Source organism: Physella acuta, unplaced genomic scaffold (assembly GCF_028476545.2).
Source record: "Physella acuta isolate Inbredline_101_S28 unplaced genomic scaffold, ASM2847654v3 ptg000087l, whole genome shotgun sequence".
Lineage (NCBI taxonomy): Eukaryota > Metazoa > Mollusca > Gastropoda > Physidae > Physella > Physella acuta.
In genome coordinates this window covers 767,143-785,000 of record NW_026731607.1, presented here as the reverse complement: position 1 = coordinate 785,000, position 17,858 = coordinate 767,143, and the positions used below count along the sequence as shown (strand labels likewise).

The window sequence follows — 17,858 nt, the reverse complement described above, 5'->3', positions numbered from 1 at the left end:
TACACCTACACCTACACCTACACCTACACCTATACCTATACCTATACCTTTACCTTTACCTATACCTATACCATACCCATATCCATACCCATGCCCCTGCTCATTCCTATGCCTATGGGCATGGGCAATGCATATGGCTATGTATTTACCTGTACCTGTGCCTATGCCTATGCCTTTTCCTTTGCATATCCCTATCCCATATTACCCATAACCCTAACATTGACGCTAGCCATATCCAAGTAAAGGGGTTTGTAATCTGTAATTTTAGTATATATCAGCTTAAGTGGTTTTTAATATATAAAAATTATACGTGTACGTTAAAGGATCGACCCTGCTGGTGTGAATCCTGTCAGATTCTCCATTGTGAATTTTCAACATACAACTGAATGTATCATACGACTCTTCCACCCCACCCCACCCCCCCCCCCCCCTTTCTCCCATGTCCCCATAACCTGAACTGTTTCACATTACGCATTCCCTTATCGAACAAAGCGAAAAAAATCTATAATCCTTTTATTCCCAAGGGTAAAGAGAAAACAATTAATGTTTATCTGTCAGTAACTGTCTGGAGTAATCGAAGAATGTGTCTTCTATAAAAGATTGGCACCTTATCAAACTTCCGTATTGGAGCTAGCTGGGTCTCCTGCTGAGTATTGCTTACACAAGCAATTATTTTAGCCAGTTAAGTACTACGTGCGAACGTATTTTGCGCAGTGTTTCGTTTTGATTTTTAATTCTCGGCTGGGGGGGGGGGGGGGGGAATGGGGGTGGGGGGGGGGGTGACACTTGAAACTTTTGGGAAGGGGTGGCTAAATTCTTCTTGGGGTGGGTGCAGGCATTGGTAAAATATATTTTCTAAATAAACGCTGGTTTGTTTAGAGGAGAAGGGGCGTTAAAGGTGATTTGGGGAATGTGGGTGGGGGGGGGGGGGCAATTATATGGCTAGTAATACAATTTGGATTTATATAGTATTGTTTTCTTTTATTTAATGTTATTCAATGTAAATTGTTTGTGTATTAAAGCAATGATTTATATCAAAGATCAAATAAACCTTTCTAACGCTTTAGTAGGCGAGGAATTATTTTTTTTTTATTTGAAAAAAAATGTATCTTTTTACCTTAGTAAATTAGGACACATTTTTAAATAAACCATTCATGTCCAAGACACATGTTTCGGAGGAAGTAGAATACATCTATTTCAATTACCTCGGCATGTGAAGGGATAGTGTATTTAACACTATGCTATGCCCAGCCGCCTTTGTTTCCCTAACGTAGTTTTAGGAAAAAAGCTAGAAAGATTAAAGGTCGTCTCGCAGTCCCGAACTCGTGACTTGCGGGACAGCCATCAAACGCACTAGCACTCAACCACACCGTCTCCTAGTACATTAGAGGCTCTAAATATAACTTACTGTAACCGCTCTGATTGCCAACAATTTTGTCTAACGCGTTCAACAGTTTGGAGTCCTTCATGGCTATAGGTTTCTCCTTCATCTTGGCGATGTTCAGGATAATTCCAAAAGCTGTTTCTGTCGCGGCGTGGTCCTCCTAGGATTGGTATCAAAATAGTGTCAATAATCATATTGTACATTCCTAGACACTCATACGTAATAGATTGTTGTTTTTTTGTTTTTTTTCAAACGTGTGTTATTACTACGATACAGAAAAAATAAAGAACTAGTCATTTAGACTATATGACCGATTGAAAAAAAAGCTTAAGCTCTACCATTCGACCACACGATCCAATTAGAGCAGGGTGGAATAAATGAACTCATACAAACTATCTTCATATTTTCCTGTTCGTGGCCTAGACACATGGGGTAGATCAAGTAGAGTGCATCTGTTTTACCATGCCCAACAGCCTTAGTTTCCCTAACGGGTACTCATCATAGTTAGATGGAGTCAAGAACGTTCTACGTATTTGAACCCGGATTCAAATTCGAGACTTTCGGGTTAGCAGTTTAGCTCTCTATCACTAGACCACGCCGTCCCCACCATACAATCTATACTAACACCAAATGAACGTTTATTTACCCGTGTTAGGTTCTCATCGTTAGCCTGCATCTTGCGAATCTCCATTGCCAGCTCATACACCACACCAAACGACGCCAGCTGCTTGGCGAACTTCTTGCCTGGTCTAGAAAACAACAGCCAAATACGCCGGAGATTGAGAACAACTTCTAGGACCTCCGCAGGCACAATTTTTTTATTGTCTTCTGGGAGTTCGATCTTCTTAGCCTCTCCGAAACTTTTAATTTTAAAAGTCTGTAGCAGACTTTTGTATTTCTTGAATCCGACATTACAGAAGGAAATCTCGCTGAGAAATTCTTCAAACAAAGAAGCGACCTCGTCAGATTCTGGAACTTTCTTCAGAGACCAGCAGTGTAGGTTTGCCAGCACTTCGCTGCACCGTTTGTAGTTGTTGGTGTGCAAAAGTAGCAAGCTCTGTACCGCAAGTTTGTAAAAGTAGAAATGTTCTGTATTGTAACGAACCAATGGGAATATTTTTTCTTCGCTCGACTTTGCGAGTTTGAGTTCTTGAATTCGTTCTTCCAGATCTTCGAACTGATGAATTCTTTCTAAACATCGCATGAAAATGTAAGGGTAAAATTACAAAGAGGATTCGTATAAGAAACTAAGAAATTATGGAGGTCAAGTATTTAAAGAAAATGAAACTGTTATTCTTTAAAAAGAAAAATTAATAAAGTGAAATGTTGATATGTAGCAGAGTAAAGAAAAACTCCGAACTGCAATATTTTATTTACGTTGAATGTACTTACCAACTTTATCCAGCATACTTGCTGCTGTACCCATTGTTACAGATTGATTTCAAACTTCTTGAATATATCGAAAAAAAAATTGTTTTAGTTAAAAAACTTTGATTTTAAATATTTCTAAATTGGTTAATGCGAAAACATTTGACGGTAATGGTTTGATTTTATGCTGACGGTGCTTTAAATTTGTAGAACTCTTTGTTTCCAACACTCAAATCAGCAAATCATGGCTCCCCCCCCCCCCCCACCACCACCACCAAGTATAGCTAACGTGGAGATAATCGGTTAAAATGATACGCATGGTTGACTGAGAAAGGTCACGGAGTAAGCAGGAAGTCGAGGGTGTTAGATCAGTGGCGTAGCCAGGATCGTCGCATGGGGGGGGGGGGGTTCACATTTTTTCCCGCATTATAAATGTATATATCAGAGGCGTAGCGTCCCTCCCCGGCCCCTGAGGACAAACTTTTGATTTGCACCCCCCTCATACTTTTGATTTGCACCCCCCCTCAAACTTTATGTATCTACCGAGGGATCTATGGGTGGGGGGGTTCTGACCCCTTCTAACCCCCCCCCCCTGCCTACGCCACTGTGTTAGATACATTTGTAAACAGGCCAAACTGGTCTCTTCCTTGTTCAATAGATTCCTGGCCTTTATATTTCTATGTGTGAATTACATTTGGTCGAAGTCAATCGCGTTTCAAAGCTATTCAACGTTACGCTTGAACTAATTGCTATACACGTCTACGTTTTTACGACTTACGGAGATAAATTGAATTTAAACCGACTCTTTGTAGTATGTCGTTATATTAGGCAATTTACATTAACGTATTTAAAGCGGTAGAGTTGTCTCAATAGAAAAAAACATATATCGTTTATCTTCAATCAAAACATTGGAATCAAACATTAATGTATTTAGAGCGGTAGAGTTGTCTCAATAGAAAAAAAATATATCGTTTATCTTCAATCAAAAAATTGGAATCGGGAAGTGACAAAACTAAGTTCTTTTTTTTTAAATTATTTCTAGACATAAACTAAACAACGCTATAACTCTAGCATAATGGTTGTAGTAATAAAACTGTGTTAGATCATATGTTGGTATTTAATGGGATTAGGAAGAGATTTTATTTTATGTAATGGGACCATGGGATTTTACTGGGATTAAAAAGGTCAAACTCTCTCGACGTAAATAAATTTGTATGCAATGCTTCTAGTGTATGAAACGGTTTAATTTAGCATACGAAAGCAGAATTAAATTCCTCTAAGGTATGCGTGTTTTTAAGCTACATATAATGCATTATATACGTCTTAAGTTTGTTTGTACATTTTTGTAAGCTCTGAAATGTTACGTGTAGACATTGGCGCTTTAAATTTTGTAAACTTCAAGTGAACGGTCAAGGTCAGTTATTCAACTGTAATGTTGGTTATCTTGTTCAAAACGTTTGTGAGTGTGCTAAGCCACTGGTGCGCACAATTTTCTATTCATTACATCTATCGTAGTCCTTTAGTTGTGTTAGATCGGTAGCGATGATCTAGACCAGTGGCGTAGCGAGGTCGGGTGTCACCCGGTGCGGCACTTAATGGTGTCACCCCCAGAAGCGGACAAACTTTCAATTTTCGATTTACACCCCTCTCCCCCCCCCCCTCAGTCTTTGGATTTGAACCCCCCCCCCCTCCTCAAACTTTCGATTTGCACCTCTTAAAAGACTATTTAACACTCGAATTAATCACTTAATTAAGTTGAATTATCATTTTTCTCTATATATTTTGCTATGTTTTCCCTTGATGTCACCCCCTAAATGGTGTCACCCGGTGCGGTCCGCACTCCCCGCCCCCCCCCCCCCCCCCCCCCGCTACGCCCCTGATCGAGACAGCAGCTAAACACAAGAATAACTCCTGCAATGACTGTAAAGGTGTCTGACTGATACTCAGAACAGGGATAGACTGGCTGTATCCAAGTGGCTTGGGAAATTTTAAGAAGGGCCCACAACCCCGGATTAGAAATTCCATTATGCATTTTTTCCCCATCTGAAAGCTGACGATCATCCTCAGATTGACGTAAATTCATGCGACAAATTATTTAAAAATTTAAAAAATAACACTAATTGGCATAGAACAGCACTATTGCTTTTGGACCTCAGGGATTTTTCGCCGGTAGACCACCTTTGACTCAGAAACCAACTTCTTTCTTTCTTAATAATATTTGCTTCTTCTTCTGCGTTCTTAATTTTAGTGTTTGAAATTATCACCTCCAACACAATTACATATACATGTCTACTGGTTATGCGCCATTGAGGCCATTGACTCCGATTTCAGCCTGCTTTTCTTTTTGGATTTGCTTCCATAGTCTTTGTCCAATCAAGAACAAACTACAAGGCAGCAGCTGTTTGATTTTGGAGTTGTCTCTCCTGGAAGAGGGGCTGTCCCCCAGCTACATTTGCTATACTGGAACATTTCTTCCAACATAATTTAGTTTTACGTGTCAATACGTTATGCGTCATTTTGCCCATGGGCTGCATCATAAGACGTAATTTTTCCTCTGTGCGTAACATAAGCCGTATTTTTTTTACTCTGTTTATAAATAAGCCGTAATTTTTACTCATGGCATAACATAGGCGTAAATTTAAATGTCAAGAAATGGTTAAGATTTTACTTTTAAAATGTTAAACGGCATTTCTACTGTTTGTTTTCTGTTGGTTTTATTAAAAAATTTCAAACTATAGACGGACATTTATTGACTAACATAATATAAGCCAATATGTATTGAAATTTCACTTAGGCTATAATATCATGTAGGCGTGCCATACAGTAATAATTTCAAAATGCATTTAACACATCTTTAATGTGGATCGAGTGTAATTAATTAAAATAATTTTAAGTTTAATTGCAATATTGGCATATTTTTATGCTTTAAATTTCAAGTTGTCCGTCATAATTAAAGATACTTCCAAATCAACATGCACAACGAAATAGAAAAAAAAACGATCAACTCTTTTAAAGTTAAGAAACTTAAATTTGGTTTACTGTTAATGTATTCTCTTTACTGCAAATAAAAGAATTGACATACACACATTTCTAAAATTGTACACAGTAGGGTATAATAAGTGTTTTATAATAAAAATCTACATACCTTTCTCAATTAGAATTGTATTGTAACAGTTAACGTATTTCTTGTATTTCAATACAAATACACAGCTTAAGCTAAATCAAGATGATGAGCTATAATATTCAACATGTGAGATACTTGTTGGAGAAGTGTTATATCAACTTTATAATGTCAATGCTATCATAAGAGACAGTCTGATATATCGTTGATCGAATATACCAAAGTCATGTATCAACTTTATAATGTTAATGCTACCACGAGAGCAAGTCTAATATATCGTTGGTAGAGTCTAACAAAGCCACGTGACTTAAAACACCTGTACCGGTATTGAACTGAAGACCGCATGAAGGTCCGCAAAGAGGAAGTCTAGCACATAGCACTACAGACACAGGTAACAGCGTATATAGGCCGTGCCGCTGGTTCTTTTAGCATTAGCTCTATTGATTGGGGAAGGTGATTTTAAAAAACAACCTAGCTTAATGTTAACTAAATATACACACAAAGAGCATGGGCATTGAAGTATATTGCAATAATTAAACTAGTTTTGAATATTAAAAAAAATATCAACTCAAATTAAATATTATAATTAACTACGTAATAGTAATATATATGTAGGCCTATTTGTCAAACTGGCAATTAGTATATATATATATATATATATATATATATATATATATATATATATATATATATATATATATATATATTTATATATATATATAGTTGACAATCATTAGTTATTGTGAATATTGTAAAACTATGACATTGTTAAGTACGTAAATTATAAGTAAAATTCCCATTTCTAACAAAGGATGCATATGGTAGATGCATTAAAACCTAGGCATATATTATTAAGATGTGGTTAGCACTATGCCCAGCCGCCTTTACTTTCCCTAGCGTACGTCCGATAAGTCCTACCCATCAGAGTTGGGTGGGCTCAGTGACGTCATGCTTACTCAACTCTGAATTGAGATCCAAACTCAAGGCTTTCGTGGAGCAGTCGAGCGCTCTATCGCGTTACCCCAAAATAGCAATATAATTTATAATATCTTCTTCGTTCTTAATTGTAATATTGGCGAGATTCCTTCCAACACAATTAAACAAAAAAAAAATAACCATATGGGTTGTTAAATAAGATTTCAGCCTGCTTTTCTTTTTTTGGATTTGCTTCCATAGCCTTTCTCCAAACAAGAACGAACAACAAGTCATCAGTTTTTAGTATTTACATTTACCTCTATTAGATGAGTTGCTATCCCCAGCGATCGATCATCATTTGCCCGGGGATTCGAATTTAGAACGTTTCGGTTAAGCAAAAAATGTATCAAACCATTACTAAAGAACGTGAGTATTAAAGCTGATTAGGTTTGATTGAATATTAGATTATTGAACTAAAACACCCATTGTGGTTGTAACGGACGAGAAAGATAGTGTAAAAAAATCTCACAAAAAATAAAGAAAATTGACTTGATTAACTGATACCTGTCACCATTTTAAAAACATTTTTTCTTACATTATTTAACTATTTATATAATGGTGGTATTTTAAAATGTCTACACAATTATTTTTAATTGACCATCTTATTTTAATATATAATGTCTAGAAAGGTACTTCGTTGTATGAATATAAACTATGTTTTCTGTTTGGCTTTGTAGAAATTCTTGCAACAGTGCAACACATGCAACCGTTGTGTACCGCGTGCTATAGATCAGACTGAGTTTCTTAGACTAACCATGTATATGTATCAAACGGAATTGTTTCAGTACAACTACTTGAGACAATCGTATTAAACAGACACCGCTACGGGTAAATAGTGGAAAGAAACAAAAACTTGATTAGGATGATTGTTAGAAAATATGCGTAATAAGAAACTAATGCAAAAGTTTCAAATCATAATGTCTCAATGTCAGTTTGACAACTGTTTCAGGTAAATAGCATGTTATAATTAATTAAACGGCGAGGCCGAATGGCAGAGCATACGTTTATTAACCCAAAGTCTAGAGTTCGAATCCGGGTTTATGAACGTAGAACGTCCCGAATTCACTCAGATCCGATGGATAATGCCGAAGTGAAAGAAACAGGTGAATCCAACTTCACAGTCTCCAGGGGCCTACAGGTTCGAAAGGACACTTTTTACTTTTAAAGAATAATATTTGAAATATACATACAAACATATATATACATATGTATGTATGTATATATATATATATATATATATATATATATATATATATATATATATATATTTATATATATATATATATATATATATATATATATATATATATAAGGCTTTAACATAAAAGAATAGTTTCAACTGTCACATGTTATCTACCTTTGTCTGCTTATCAGTTGTATTGATATTATATTAATCGACTTGTGATTGTCTGTCGAGTGAACTGCTCTATCAGATCGCGTATTTATTCAGATAAAGGAAATCTGACATTACAGCTAAAAAAACATCTACGATCAAGAAGGTAGTATCCGTAATTCTTTTGTACAAGGAAGTTAAAGTCTAGTCCATTATAACACGTCAGAGACGGCGTGGCCGAGCGGTAAGACTGCTAACTTGAAAGTCTCGAGTTCGAATCCCGGGTTCTGGTCTGTATAATGTCCTTGTGTCTATCCCCACGTTACATCCGAGGGCATTGACACACATATACTCTAATTCATCTGCCCCCATATATCTTGATCACAAAAAGGGAAAGATGATGATAATAAACCAGTCAAATCATTCCTGTAATATTTTAATTATGTTTTGGTTTCCAGACGTAACTTTTAGTTACCAATGCTCCATATGACGCTGAGCTGTATAGAGATTTTAAATGAGGATTTATATACATGATGAATTGGTTTGCTGTATTTTGTTTTTTTGAGAATCAAAGTTGTAAGCTTAAAATTTGGTGGTTCGAAACTAAATTAATTATTGATTTGAGATGTATTGTTTGAGTTAAAGACCTCATAAATTATGCAACAAAAAAATAAAATGCCTGATTTATTTTCAGATGGTAATTTAGGTCTAGTATCGTGAACATTTTTATTTTAAGCAAAAGATCGATTTACACATTAAAAAAAAAACAGTTTTAAATCACACAGAAATAAAGCTTCTAGTTTGTTTTGTTTTTAACTAAAATTATTGATGTCTATCTGTATGTCTTTTTCTGTCTTCCTCTCATATTTAAGATATATATATATATATATATATATATATATATATATATATATATATATATATATATATATATATGTGTGTGTGTGTGTGTGTGTGTTTATTTGTGTTTGTGATTGTCTACACATATGTGTGTTGTGTGTGTGTGTGTGTCTTATACGCATGATTACATATTAAAAATATCAGTCTAGCTCCATTTGAAACAAGCAAACATTTGCTGTAACGTCTTCTTGTAGTTCGAGCTCATGCTGTAGTAGACGACGATGGTGATGCTGGAATTGATGGACTCCGTGTAGTAGGCCACGTTGTAGCAGACGAGGGCGATGTCGAAATATTTCCCGTACAACCCCAGCCCCGGCACCAGGCTGACCGCAGACAAAATGGCTGACTGCGGCATCAGGCAGACGATGAACGTTATCGATATCGTCGTCAGCATCCGGATGACCCGCTTCTCTGATTGGCTGATATTTTTATCACGTTTGTTGACGCTGGATAGCGTTTTGACCCATTTAGCGCGATGGTTGAGTTTGAACGAGAGGATGACGGTGGAGACGATGATAACGATGAAAGTAGCGTAAGGGAGGAATAAGTCAGTGATTAAGTACGACACGTCATACATGCTTTTACTAACACTCCTGAACACAATCCCCAAATAAGTCTTGTTATTCCCAGGTGAGATCTTCTTCCAACCTATATAACCGGTATAGTAGGCGGGGAATTCGTTAAACAAGGTAATGAAGTATATGGTGACATTCGTCACCACCACCACCTTCGTGGTGACCCACCGCTTCACCTTTAACGGAAACACCACACACAGACATCTCTCCACGCTGGCGAATGCCGTGATAAACCCACACACACGGATAAAGTAGTTGTGTGGGTAGAACGACACCATCACGGCTATATCCAGAGGGATGATGTTCACATCCAGCTGTAAGAACCAGGGGTTCACCAGCACGTTGAAGGCTTGTAGCGTCACGAGCGCGCCAAGGTCAGTCAAGGCCAAGAAGGTCAAGGTTATGTTAACGGTATCGGTAAATCCCAGTTTATAAAAGATGATGATGTTGATGATGTTTCCGATGATACCAAATATAGTTAGCAGTTCGCCGAATATAGCATTAGTACCGAGTAAAACGTCCAATATCCAACCAGGAATTATTTTAACATTTGAAGCAGAAATTACTGTTGAATTCATATTGGACTATTATTGTTTTTGGATCTATTTTTTTATGTTGTTTTTTTCAACACTGAGAAACTGAATTCCTATTTCGCAATTGAAAAAAAAAATCAAAATAAATTAATTTTAAAGCTTCGAAATAAATATTTCTTTTTCGTGAGAAGTATTCAATTGATATATTTGATGCTTTTGCCTCAATTATGAATGTCTAACACTGCTAAAATGTATTTAGTCACACTTAGTGTTAGGATTGTAACTACTACGCACATTCGCACAAGATAATTATCAGTATTATCTTTTACTCCAGAGATTTAAGTTAGAGATTAGACAGGGACTCCGCGTTCTGGAAGTGCACCCAATGCTAGAAATTACAGTCAAGACTATCCAAGCGTAGTCGGTTTGTGAGCGTAGTTTTAATGGCGTCCTGGATAATGTGTTTTAGCCTATGGTTTACGGTACATATTTAGTAATAACATTAAGTTTACTTTGTTAGAAAGTTTTTTAAATGTGTATCACACAAATAATTTAATATGTATTTGGATTTTTTCTAAGTAATTTAAAAGTAAAACCCAATCGTGAACACGATTTAATATGAATTTTAAATATTTATATTCTTATAATCAATATATTTTACTAAATAATTTAAAAAGAAAAAAAAATCGTACAAATTATTTCATATATATTTTGATTATTTTTTTACGATCACCATATTTTACGACGTAATTTAAAAGTAAAACAAAGTCACAGTTGTTGAAGACTTCGTAGATTCAAAAACCATTTACAACTTGCCACGTGATTTATCTAATGTGGCACTTGACATAAGTTTCGACTTTAAATTATGAGTCGTTGAAAAGTTTTATAACAAAATCCTTTTTTATAGAAAACAAGCTATACAATTTTAGTATTTAAGTTTGTTCACGATAAAAATATTTGATTTGCTTCAGGCCTTCATGTCAAAATTTTAGACATTTAATTAAAATTATTATTGATATTTTACTCTTTAGAAATCAAAACAAAATTTAACTCATATTCCGATAATTGTAGATTGCAATTATTTTTATAACTTCCCCTTTAGGATATTATTAAGGCAATTTTAAATCCACTGTGATCTTATTAAACTCATTTACTATTAGTTAATTAGCGTTAATGAGAAATACTATGGTTATTTTCAGCGGACTGAAAACGTTTGACGTATGAGAAATAGATTCACTTGAAACCTTCAAATTGTAGTAATTAAGTTTAATTAATCACAATAACTACCAAGCAATTTGCGTTTAATTAATTGCTACCGGGTACACGTATAGCATATAATTATATCGATTTGTCACTCTTTTTTTAAGTTCTATTTTGTATATTTCAGATGGTTAAATATTTTCGCATTCTTTGTGAATCGGATCATTCTGATGCTCGTATGTTTTATTCTACAAGCAGCAAATGTACGTTTCTTGAGAGGCATAGCCAGTGGCTATAGATTAAGGTTTGTATAATTTCGTATTTTCTGCTGATGAATTATTTTTGCACCGTTCAGTGCAATAAGAGAATCATTGTTTGTTTTTTTAAAACAAAAAACAATCAGTCAAAATGTAAAATGTGTTTGCTGGAAGTTAAGCCATAATGTCACGCTTGTGAACACTCAACAAAAGTTGACACATAAATAATGTAGTAAAAGGAGGCAACTTTAAAATGTTGTACAATGGTATACTGCAGTTTTTGTGGGTCTGCAGGTAAAAAAAAACTTTATTAAGTTCAAAATTTTTGGTTGCTTTTTTCTGTATTCCGTAATATGCTTGTTTGTTTGCTTTTTGTGGGGTTGTGCCTAATCTTGAGGCTCAATTTTAACGAAACTTGTATGCAACTAACTGGGTACACAAATTATCTTCTGTTGTATTGGAGATTTAAACTATCATGTTAATATTTTCATACTCTCAGTGCCGCATATGGTGGACTAAGAATGGTTATAATATAGTCATGTACATTGTAAAAACGGTCACTTTGAGTTTGTGATCCTGATTTGAAATGGCTATATATTTGTATTAGAAGAGTATTGTCAATATTTTGGCGACCTATATTAGTGCGAGTGTTATTTTCCAATATTGCTGGGTTATAGACACTATACTTGTTACATTAGTCCTGCTACTTGACGGCACCTGTGACCTTTTTCTTTTTCTGTAAGATGGCACGCTCTCCAACACACTTGGCTGCGCAAGAGCCTACAACGCTAGATAGCGCAGGCGTGTGGTCGATAATACTGTGTCTACCTTTTAAATTAAGCGCATACACTGTAGCTGTGTTCCGTAGTCACTCTTGATCATCCATAAATGCACTAGCCCTGACAATCCCCTACTATTTCTGAGGAAGTGCTATATGCATTAAACTTTCTATCTTTTACTGAAGAATTCGTTTGTATTAAAGCACTAGTTATTAGATTTTTTTTAATTACTGAAAATTGAATACATTTCACCTCGTATGTTAAAAGTTTCGTTTGTTTCGGGAGAAATTCGTTTTATTTGATATTTGAAAGTATTCTCGATTAGTGCAGTATAGGCCTATCTAGCGTTGATAAAATTCACTGTATCATTTGTTTAATTATCTTAATCAAGCATAAATAAATTTATTTGTTGTTTGAAGTCGGGCTGGTATGCTGCTTAACACAGTCACTAAACAAATTTTAATATAAAATACCAATAAAAAAACACATAAAAAACGAAAATACCATTTTTATTAGATACGAGATAAATGGCCCGTTGAGGAAGGATACAACGGGCGCAAAGGTTAATATTGTTTTCTCTTTTCTTTAAACAAAAAAACCATCTTTACCTCAAATTGAACTGGAAACGAAAAATGACATTAAAAGCAGATTTTTATCAAGAATCGAGATTTTAATCGGATTTAATCTTGATCTACGCGTAGTTATCGAGCATTTATACAAAATATAGTAATAGGCATTTCCCTAAACCATGCACCTAACCTCATTCATGACAAAAGTCGCATTTAGAGTTTCTTTCAGGTAACTCTATTTGGGATTAGGGGGCTCCACACCCCCCCCCCCCCCACCTTAAAACATGTCTACCGTCCCATTCAACGAATTATAAATATATACTTTTTTCAGTGTCCACCCCCTCCCAGAAAATTCCACCCTCGCCGTCAAAAAATTCAAGTACCCCCACCCCTCTCCGGAAGGAAAAAGTCTGAAAGAAACTCTGGTCGCATTTGTAGATCATACTAACTAAAGGAAGAACCTGAGCGGGGCTTCGCCCCTACCGGAAGAGATGCATGAAAGAAACTGTGCACGCAAATTAGATTAGAAAAAGTTCCCCCCTCCGGGAGGAAAAAGTCTGAAATAAACACTGGTGTCGCGCTTAGCCACTACCCGAAGAATTGCATGAAAGTAACTCTACACGCAAAACTCTTATAAGATTAGTTCTTACGCGGAGGTAGGGCTTCGCCCCTACCCGAAAAATAGCATGAAAGAAACTCTGCACGCAAACCGCTTCTAAGATTAACCACTTTTAAAATTACACAAAATTGGCTTTTATTCAATGTTTACTCGAAAATCAATGACGTCATATTTAAGTGTGCACTCCCCCGGCTTTAGTCTATTTCATACTATATGCTCCATGTGACGTCACGTTTCGTTTCGTTTTACTATGAAAGTTTTTACTCTGCATGTGTTTTCTCTATAGCGTTCTTGTCAGATAGATACATAAATAGACAGAGAAACTATTATTATAGACGAGAAAAATGGCCCGTTGAGGAAGGATACAACGGGCGCTAGGTTGGTAGTGCTGTCTATTTTCTCTAAACTAAAACCAAAACAAAAATCACCACCTTAATTCAATTTAACCGGAAACGAAACATGACATTGAAAACGGATTTTTATCCAGAATCGGTATTTTAAACTTGATCTCCACGTAGTTACTGCACATTGATACTAAATATAGTTGTAGCCATACGCCTAAACCTTGCAACTAATCTCAATCATGACAGAAGTCGCATTAAGAGTTTCTTTTAGGCGACTCTACTTGCCCACCCCCCCCCCCGCCCACATACACACCCCAAAGCACATCTACCGTCCCATTCAACGAAATGCATTGATATAGAAAATATAATTCACCAGTGTTTCCCCCCCCCCCCCCCGCCCTGAAAATTTAGTCCACACGCACCCCCGAAAATTTCAAGTACCCCCCCCCCCCCCCATTTAGGGGAGTAAAAGTTTGAAAGAAAAGTAAAATTTCTCCTCAAACTACTGATAAGGGCATTGTTATGATGTATGTTTGACAAGGTAAATTGGTGCGAATGAATGCTGGTGCGAAGCTATAATATTGAACGAGTGAAAGTCTGACGCGGTACGCAAGAAAGTTTTAGTGTGAGTTCGCTGTTGCCGGGGGGAGAAGCTTAGATTAGTCTTGTTCGTGTTATGTTAGGGTTAGTGTTACGCTGAGTGAGGGCTTTGGTTATTTGATCCAATACCATTTTTTCTTAACCACTACCATGTGGAGATTTTGTGTTCACAGACATAAATTGTACCATCATTAACTAGGACGACGTGGACGACCAACAATCAATAAGAGGAACTCTCAACTCACATACATCCTTCCACCAAGGCGAAGAAAATCATTCTAACTCACGCACAATACCTAGCAACCAGTCTCTACACCAGAACGTCACTGTCGCACCATACGCGTCATCATTCCTTGCGTTCAACATACCTTTCGCACCAACATTCATTCGCGCTGATCTATAGCATAGATCCTAACATGCATCATAACAGTTAGGTTGTCCAGTCTTAGTATCGTTTGTTCAAGTCGTCTGATGTCTATTTCTTATAGTGCAATAAATAGAAGCAGTAAATAATGTCTTTCTGTCGAATCATTTGTATGCGTTGATGTCGTCGAGTTTCAAGATGAGCTACTAACCGGATGGGCATAATACAATGGTAGTCGTATCGGAATATAATATTGGATCAAGTAGTGCAACCCTCTCACTGCATAGCTGCGGGACACATATAGAACCCAGTTATAACAGGCATACACGTAGAAATAATGATAGTGTAGAGATTTATTAAAATATGATTGACTAATCATATTACGGCACAATAAATCAAAACGATTCACGATAGGTTGGCGATTTGGGTAGTCATTTTTTTGCTATGTAAACAACTAATCGCCCTTTTTTTTTACTTCATTTGGTAAAATATACTCTTTAATTTATTGTTTTAAACTTATACAACAGAATACCGGTTAATGTGTCAACAAGTGTCAAGAAAGGTGCTGTTGATTGTCATTAGAACACAATGAAATACTGTTTATCACGTTTTAGTTTAATGTTGAGCTGAAAAATACTTAATGAACGAGTTTGTTCTGTAAGGTTGAAGAACAAACGATAGCTCTTCCTCTCTTCTTGTACTTGATAGTCAACTTAAGGTCAGTTTATAATCCATCCTGTTACATAATTTTGTATTAGGCCTGAACGGATACATCAGAAGAATGGGGGACGGGGGCGTGTCGGGGTGTGTTTAGTCTCAAGCGCTTAACAACGAATTGGCTGGTATGCTATTATCAAGAGTCAATAGTCAATAGATTTGTGTAAACTAAAATTCAAGTAGTGATAGACATTGTATTGAATTGAGAAGACCGGCTAATAATAAATTATTAATCTAGTCAGTTAATTGTTTTTCTTAGAATAGTACTTGATGAATATTATAGTTAATATATAGTAGTCAATAACGCAATTCCTCATGTATACATTATTTGTGCCTATACAAAAAAAACTTATCCGAAAGGCTCTTCCACATAAAACAATACATCTTTTATTGCTTCATGTAACAGGAACCATACAGTACCATTTTCAAACCTACTTTTCAAGTTTTCTTAACTTTGCATTTTTAAGCAAGAATCCATAATTAAAATTGCTAAAGCTTTGGAATACTTTGTCATACAGGACTGAAACTTTCCACATACATTCAAAACATTATGTTTGTACTTTAAGTGTACTGCAATATTTTAGGAAATATTATTATACATGAAGCACCACCCCCTAATTTGCGTTCATAACTGTACGTACAAATTTTTATTTTAAAAAATCTTAATGTTAAATTCTTTTTTCAACTGTGGTATGTATCTAAAACTTACCCTCTGTTAAAAATCAAATATTTTAACTACATAATTTTTAATTTTTGAAAAATAAAGAAGAAAAAAACAACGTTTAATTGAATATTATAATCCGTTTTACAATCACAATTAGAACGAAAAGCATAATTACTATACATAAAAGATACAAATACAACAATTAAATAATCCTTTTCACAAAATATTGAAGTTTACTAAATTATTTATTTAAAACAGGGAATGTATAATAATTAGGCCTATGCAGTGGCGTAGCGAGGTCGGGTGTCACCCGGTGCGGCACTTAATGGTGTCACCCCCCCCCCCCCCCCCCAGAGGCATAGAGACCCTTCCCAGGGACAAACTTTCAAATTTTCGATTTGCACCCCCCCCCCTCAAGTTTTCGATTTGCACCCCCCCCCTCAAGTTTTCGATTTGCACCCCCCCCCCTAAGTTTTCGATTTGCACCCCCCCCCCCTCAAACTTTCGATTTGCACCCCCCCTCGAGTTTTTCTCTATATATTTTGCTGTTTTTTGCCTTGGTGTCACCCCCCTAAATGGTGTCACCCGGTGCGGTCCGCACCCCCCGCCCCCCCCTCGCTACGCCCCTGGGCCTATGTTTACATAATTATGATAATTTACACATCTATATTTTAAAAACAACACACTACTACTATGAAAAAATTAACGAAAATTGAGTTTCGGAAATTCAGAAAATCTCCAATGGCTGGAAAGTCCTTTTGTTCTCACCCTGTGTTACGTTCATTTGCAGGCTTGGGATGACGTAGTTCACGTAAAACTTGAACTGGATTATATAAAAAAAATTAAACGCATGATACCTTGATACAATAAACAGCAAAAAGTTTATTCTGATTTTTAACCGAAAATAAAAACTCCTTCGCTACGATGTTGGTCTAATTGTATGCTTAGTCATTTAGACAATGAGGTCAAAACGAAACGTATTACTAGTTTTATTAAATAAATTTTATTGCTTCTTGTTTTTTACAGAATTTTAAATCTATTTCAATTCTAAAAGATGAAAATATATTTTCTATTATTAATTTTCAAGTTTTTAATTGTTCTTTGTAAACATGTTATAATGAAGTTCCAATAAATTCCAAGTAATTTTTTCATCACAAGCAGATTCCTAAAAATACAGCTACAATTAGAAAAGCAGAAAATGATTTTTTGATTCGTTGAACGTTCTAGAAGACACACAAATTATAAGATTATTTTTACCTTGGATTTATTGGATTGATGGATAGCAAGTCTTGACGTTCCTGATATGCAACTGAACTTACATTACCTGTGTCGCAATTTATTAAAAATTATATGGGGAACATACTTTTCTAGAAATGGTTAAAAAAAAAGTTTTGTGTTGACCGTTGTTATGTTAAAAATATACAGTTGAGTCAAGAAGTTAACGTTTTCAGTCTTCACTCGTGGAATCTGATACACTTCTGCTCCTTGACCATTCCGTCCTAATTTGTTATTTGTGGTCCCCATAAAAATTCACAATCGCCCCCCCCCCAACTCTA

General features: G+C 35.8%; 3 protein-coding genes across 3 annotated transcripts in view; all 3 read right to left on the bottom strand.

Annotated features, from left to right (window-relative positions):
* Window positions 1-6,111, bottom strand: part of LOC131926899 (uncharacterized) — a 22,285-nt gene extending 16,174 nt beyond the window's left edge. The window contains exons 1-4 of the mRNA XM_059282497.1: window positions 5,898-6,111; window positions 2,777-2,833; window positions 2,031-2,575; window positions 1,409-1,544 (exon numbers count right to left, since the gene is read on the bottom strand). Coding sequence (XP_059138480.1) covers window positions 1,409-1,544; window positions 2,031-2,575; window positions 2,777-2,810 — 715 coding nt within the window. The 5' untranslated portion in view covers window positions 2,811-2,833; window positions 5,898-6,111. The remainder of the gene's footprint in view (window positions 1-1,408; window positions 1,545-2,030; window positions 2,576-2,776; window positions 2,834-5,897) is intronic.
* Window positions 6,112-9,226: 3,115 nt separating this feature from the next.
* LOC131927204 (lysophosphatidic acid receptor 4-like) lies at window positions 9,227-10,234 on the bottom strand. Its single transcript, XM_059282942.1, has one exon. It carries the CDS (start codon window positions 10,232-10,234, stop codon window positions 9,227-9,229), a length of 1,008 nt encoding a protein of 335 aa, XP_059138925.1.
* A 6,651-nt stretch (window positions 10,235-16,885) lies between these two features.
* LOC131927245 (uncharacterized) overlaps window positions 16,886-17,858 on the bottom strand; it is a 36,348-nt gene continuing 35,375 nt past the window's right edge. The window contains exons 13-14 of the mRNA XM_059283013.1: window positions 17,560-17,626; window positions 16,886-17,125 (exon numbers count right to left, since the gene is read on the bottom strand). Of these exons, the coding sequence (XP_059138996.1) occupies window positions 17,110-17,125; window positions 17,560-17,626 (83 nt within the window). The 3' untranslated portion in view covers window positions 16,886-17,109. The remainder of the gene's footprint in view (window positions 17,126-17,559; window positions 17,627-17,858) is intronic.

Bases quoted from the DNA above. Each gene is read 5' to 3' on its own strand.
- LOC131927204 (XM_059282942.1), bottom strand. From the start codon at position 10,234: ATGAATTCAACAGTAATTTCTGCTTCAAATGTTAAAATAATTCCTGGT.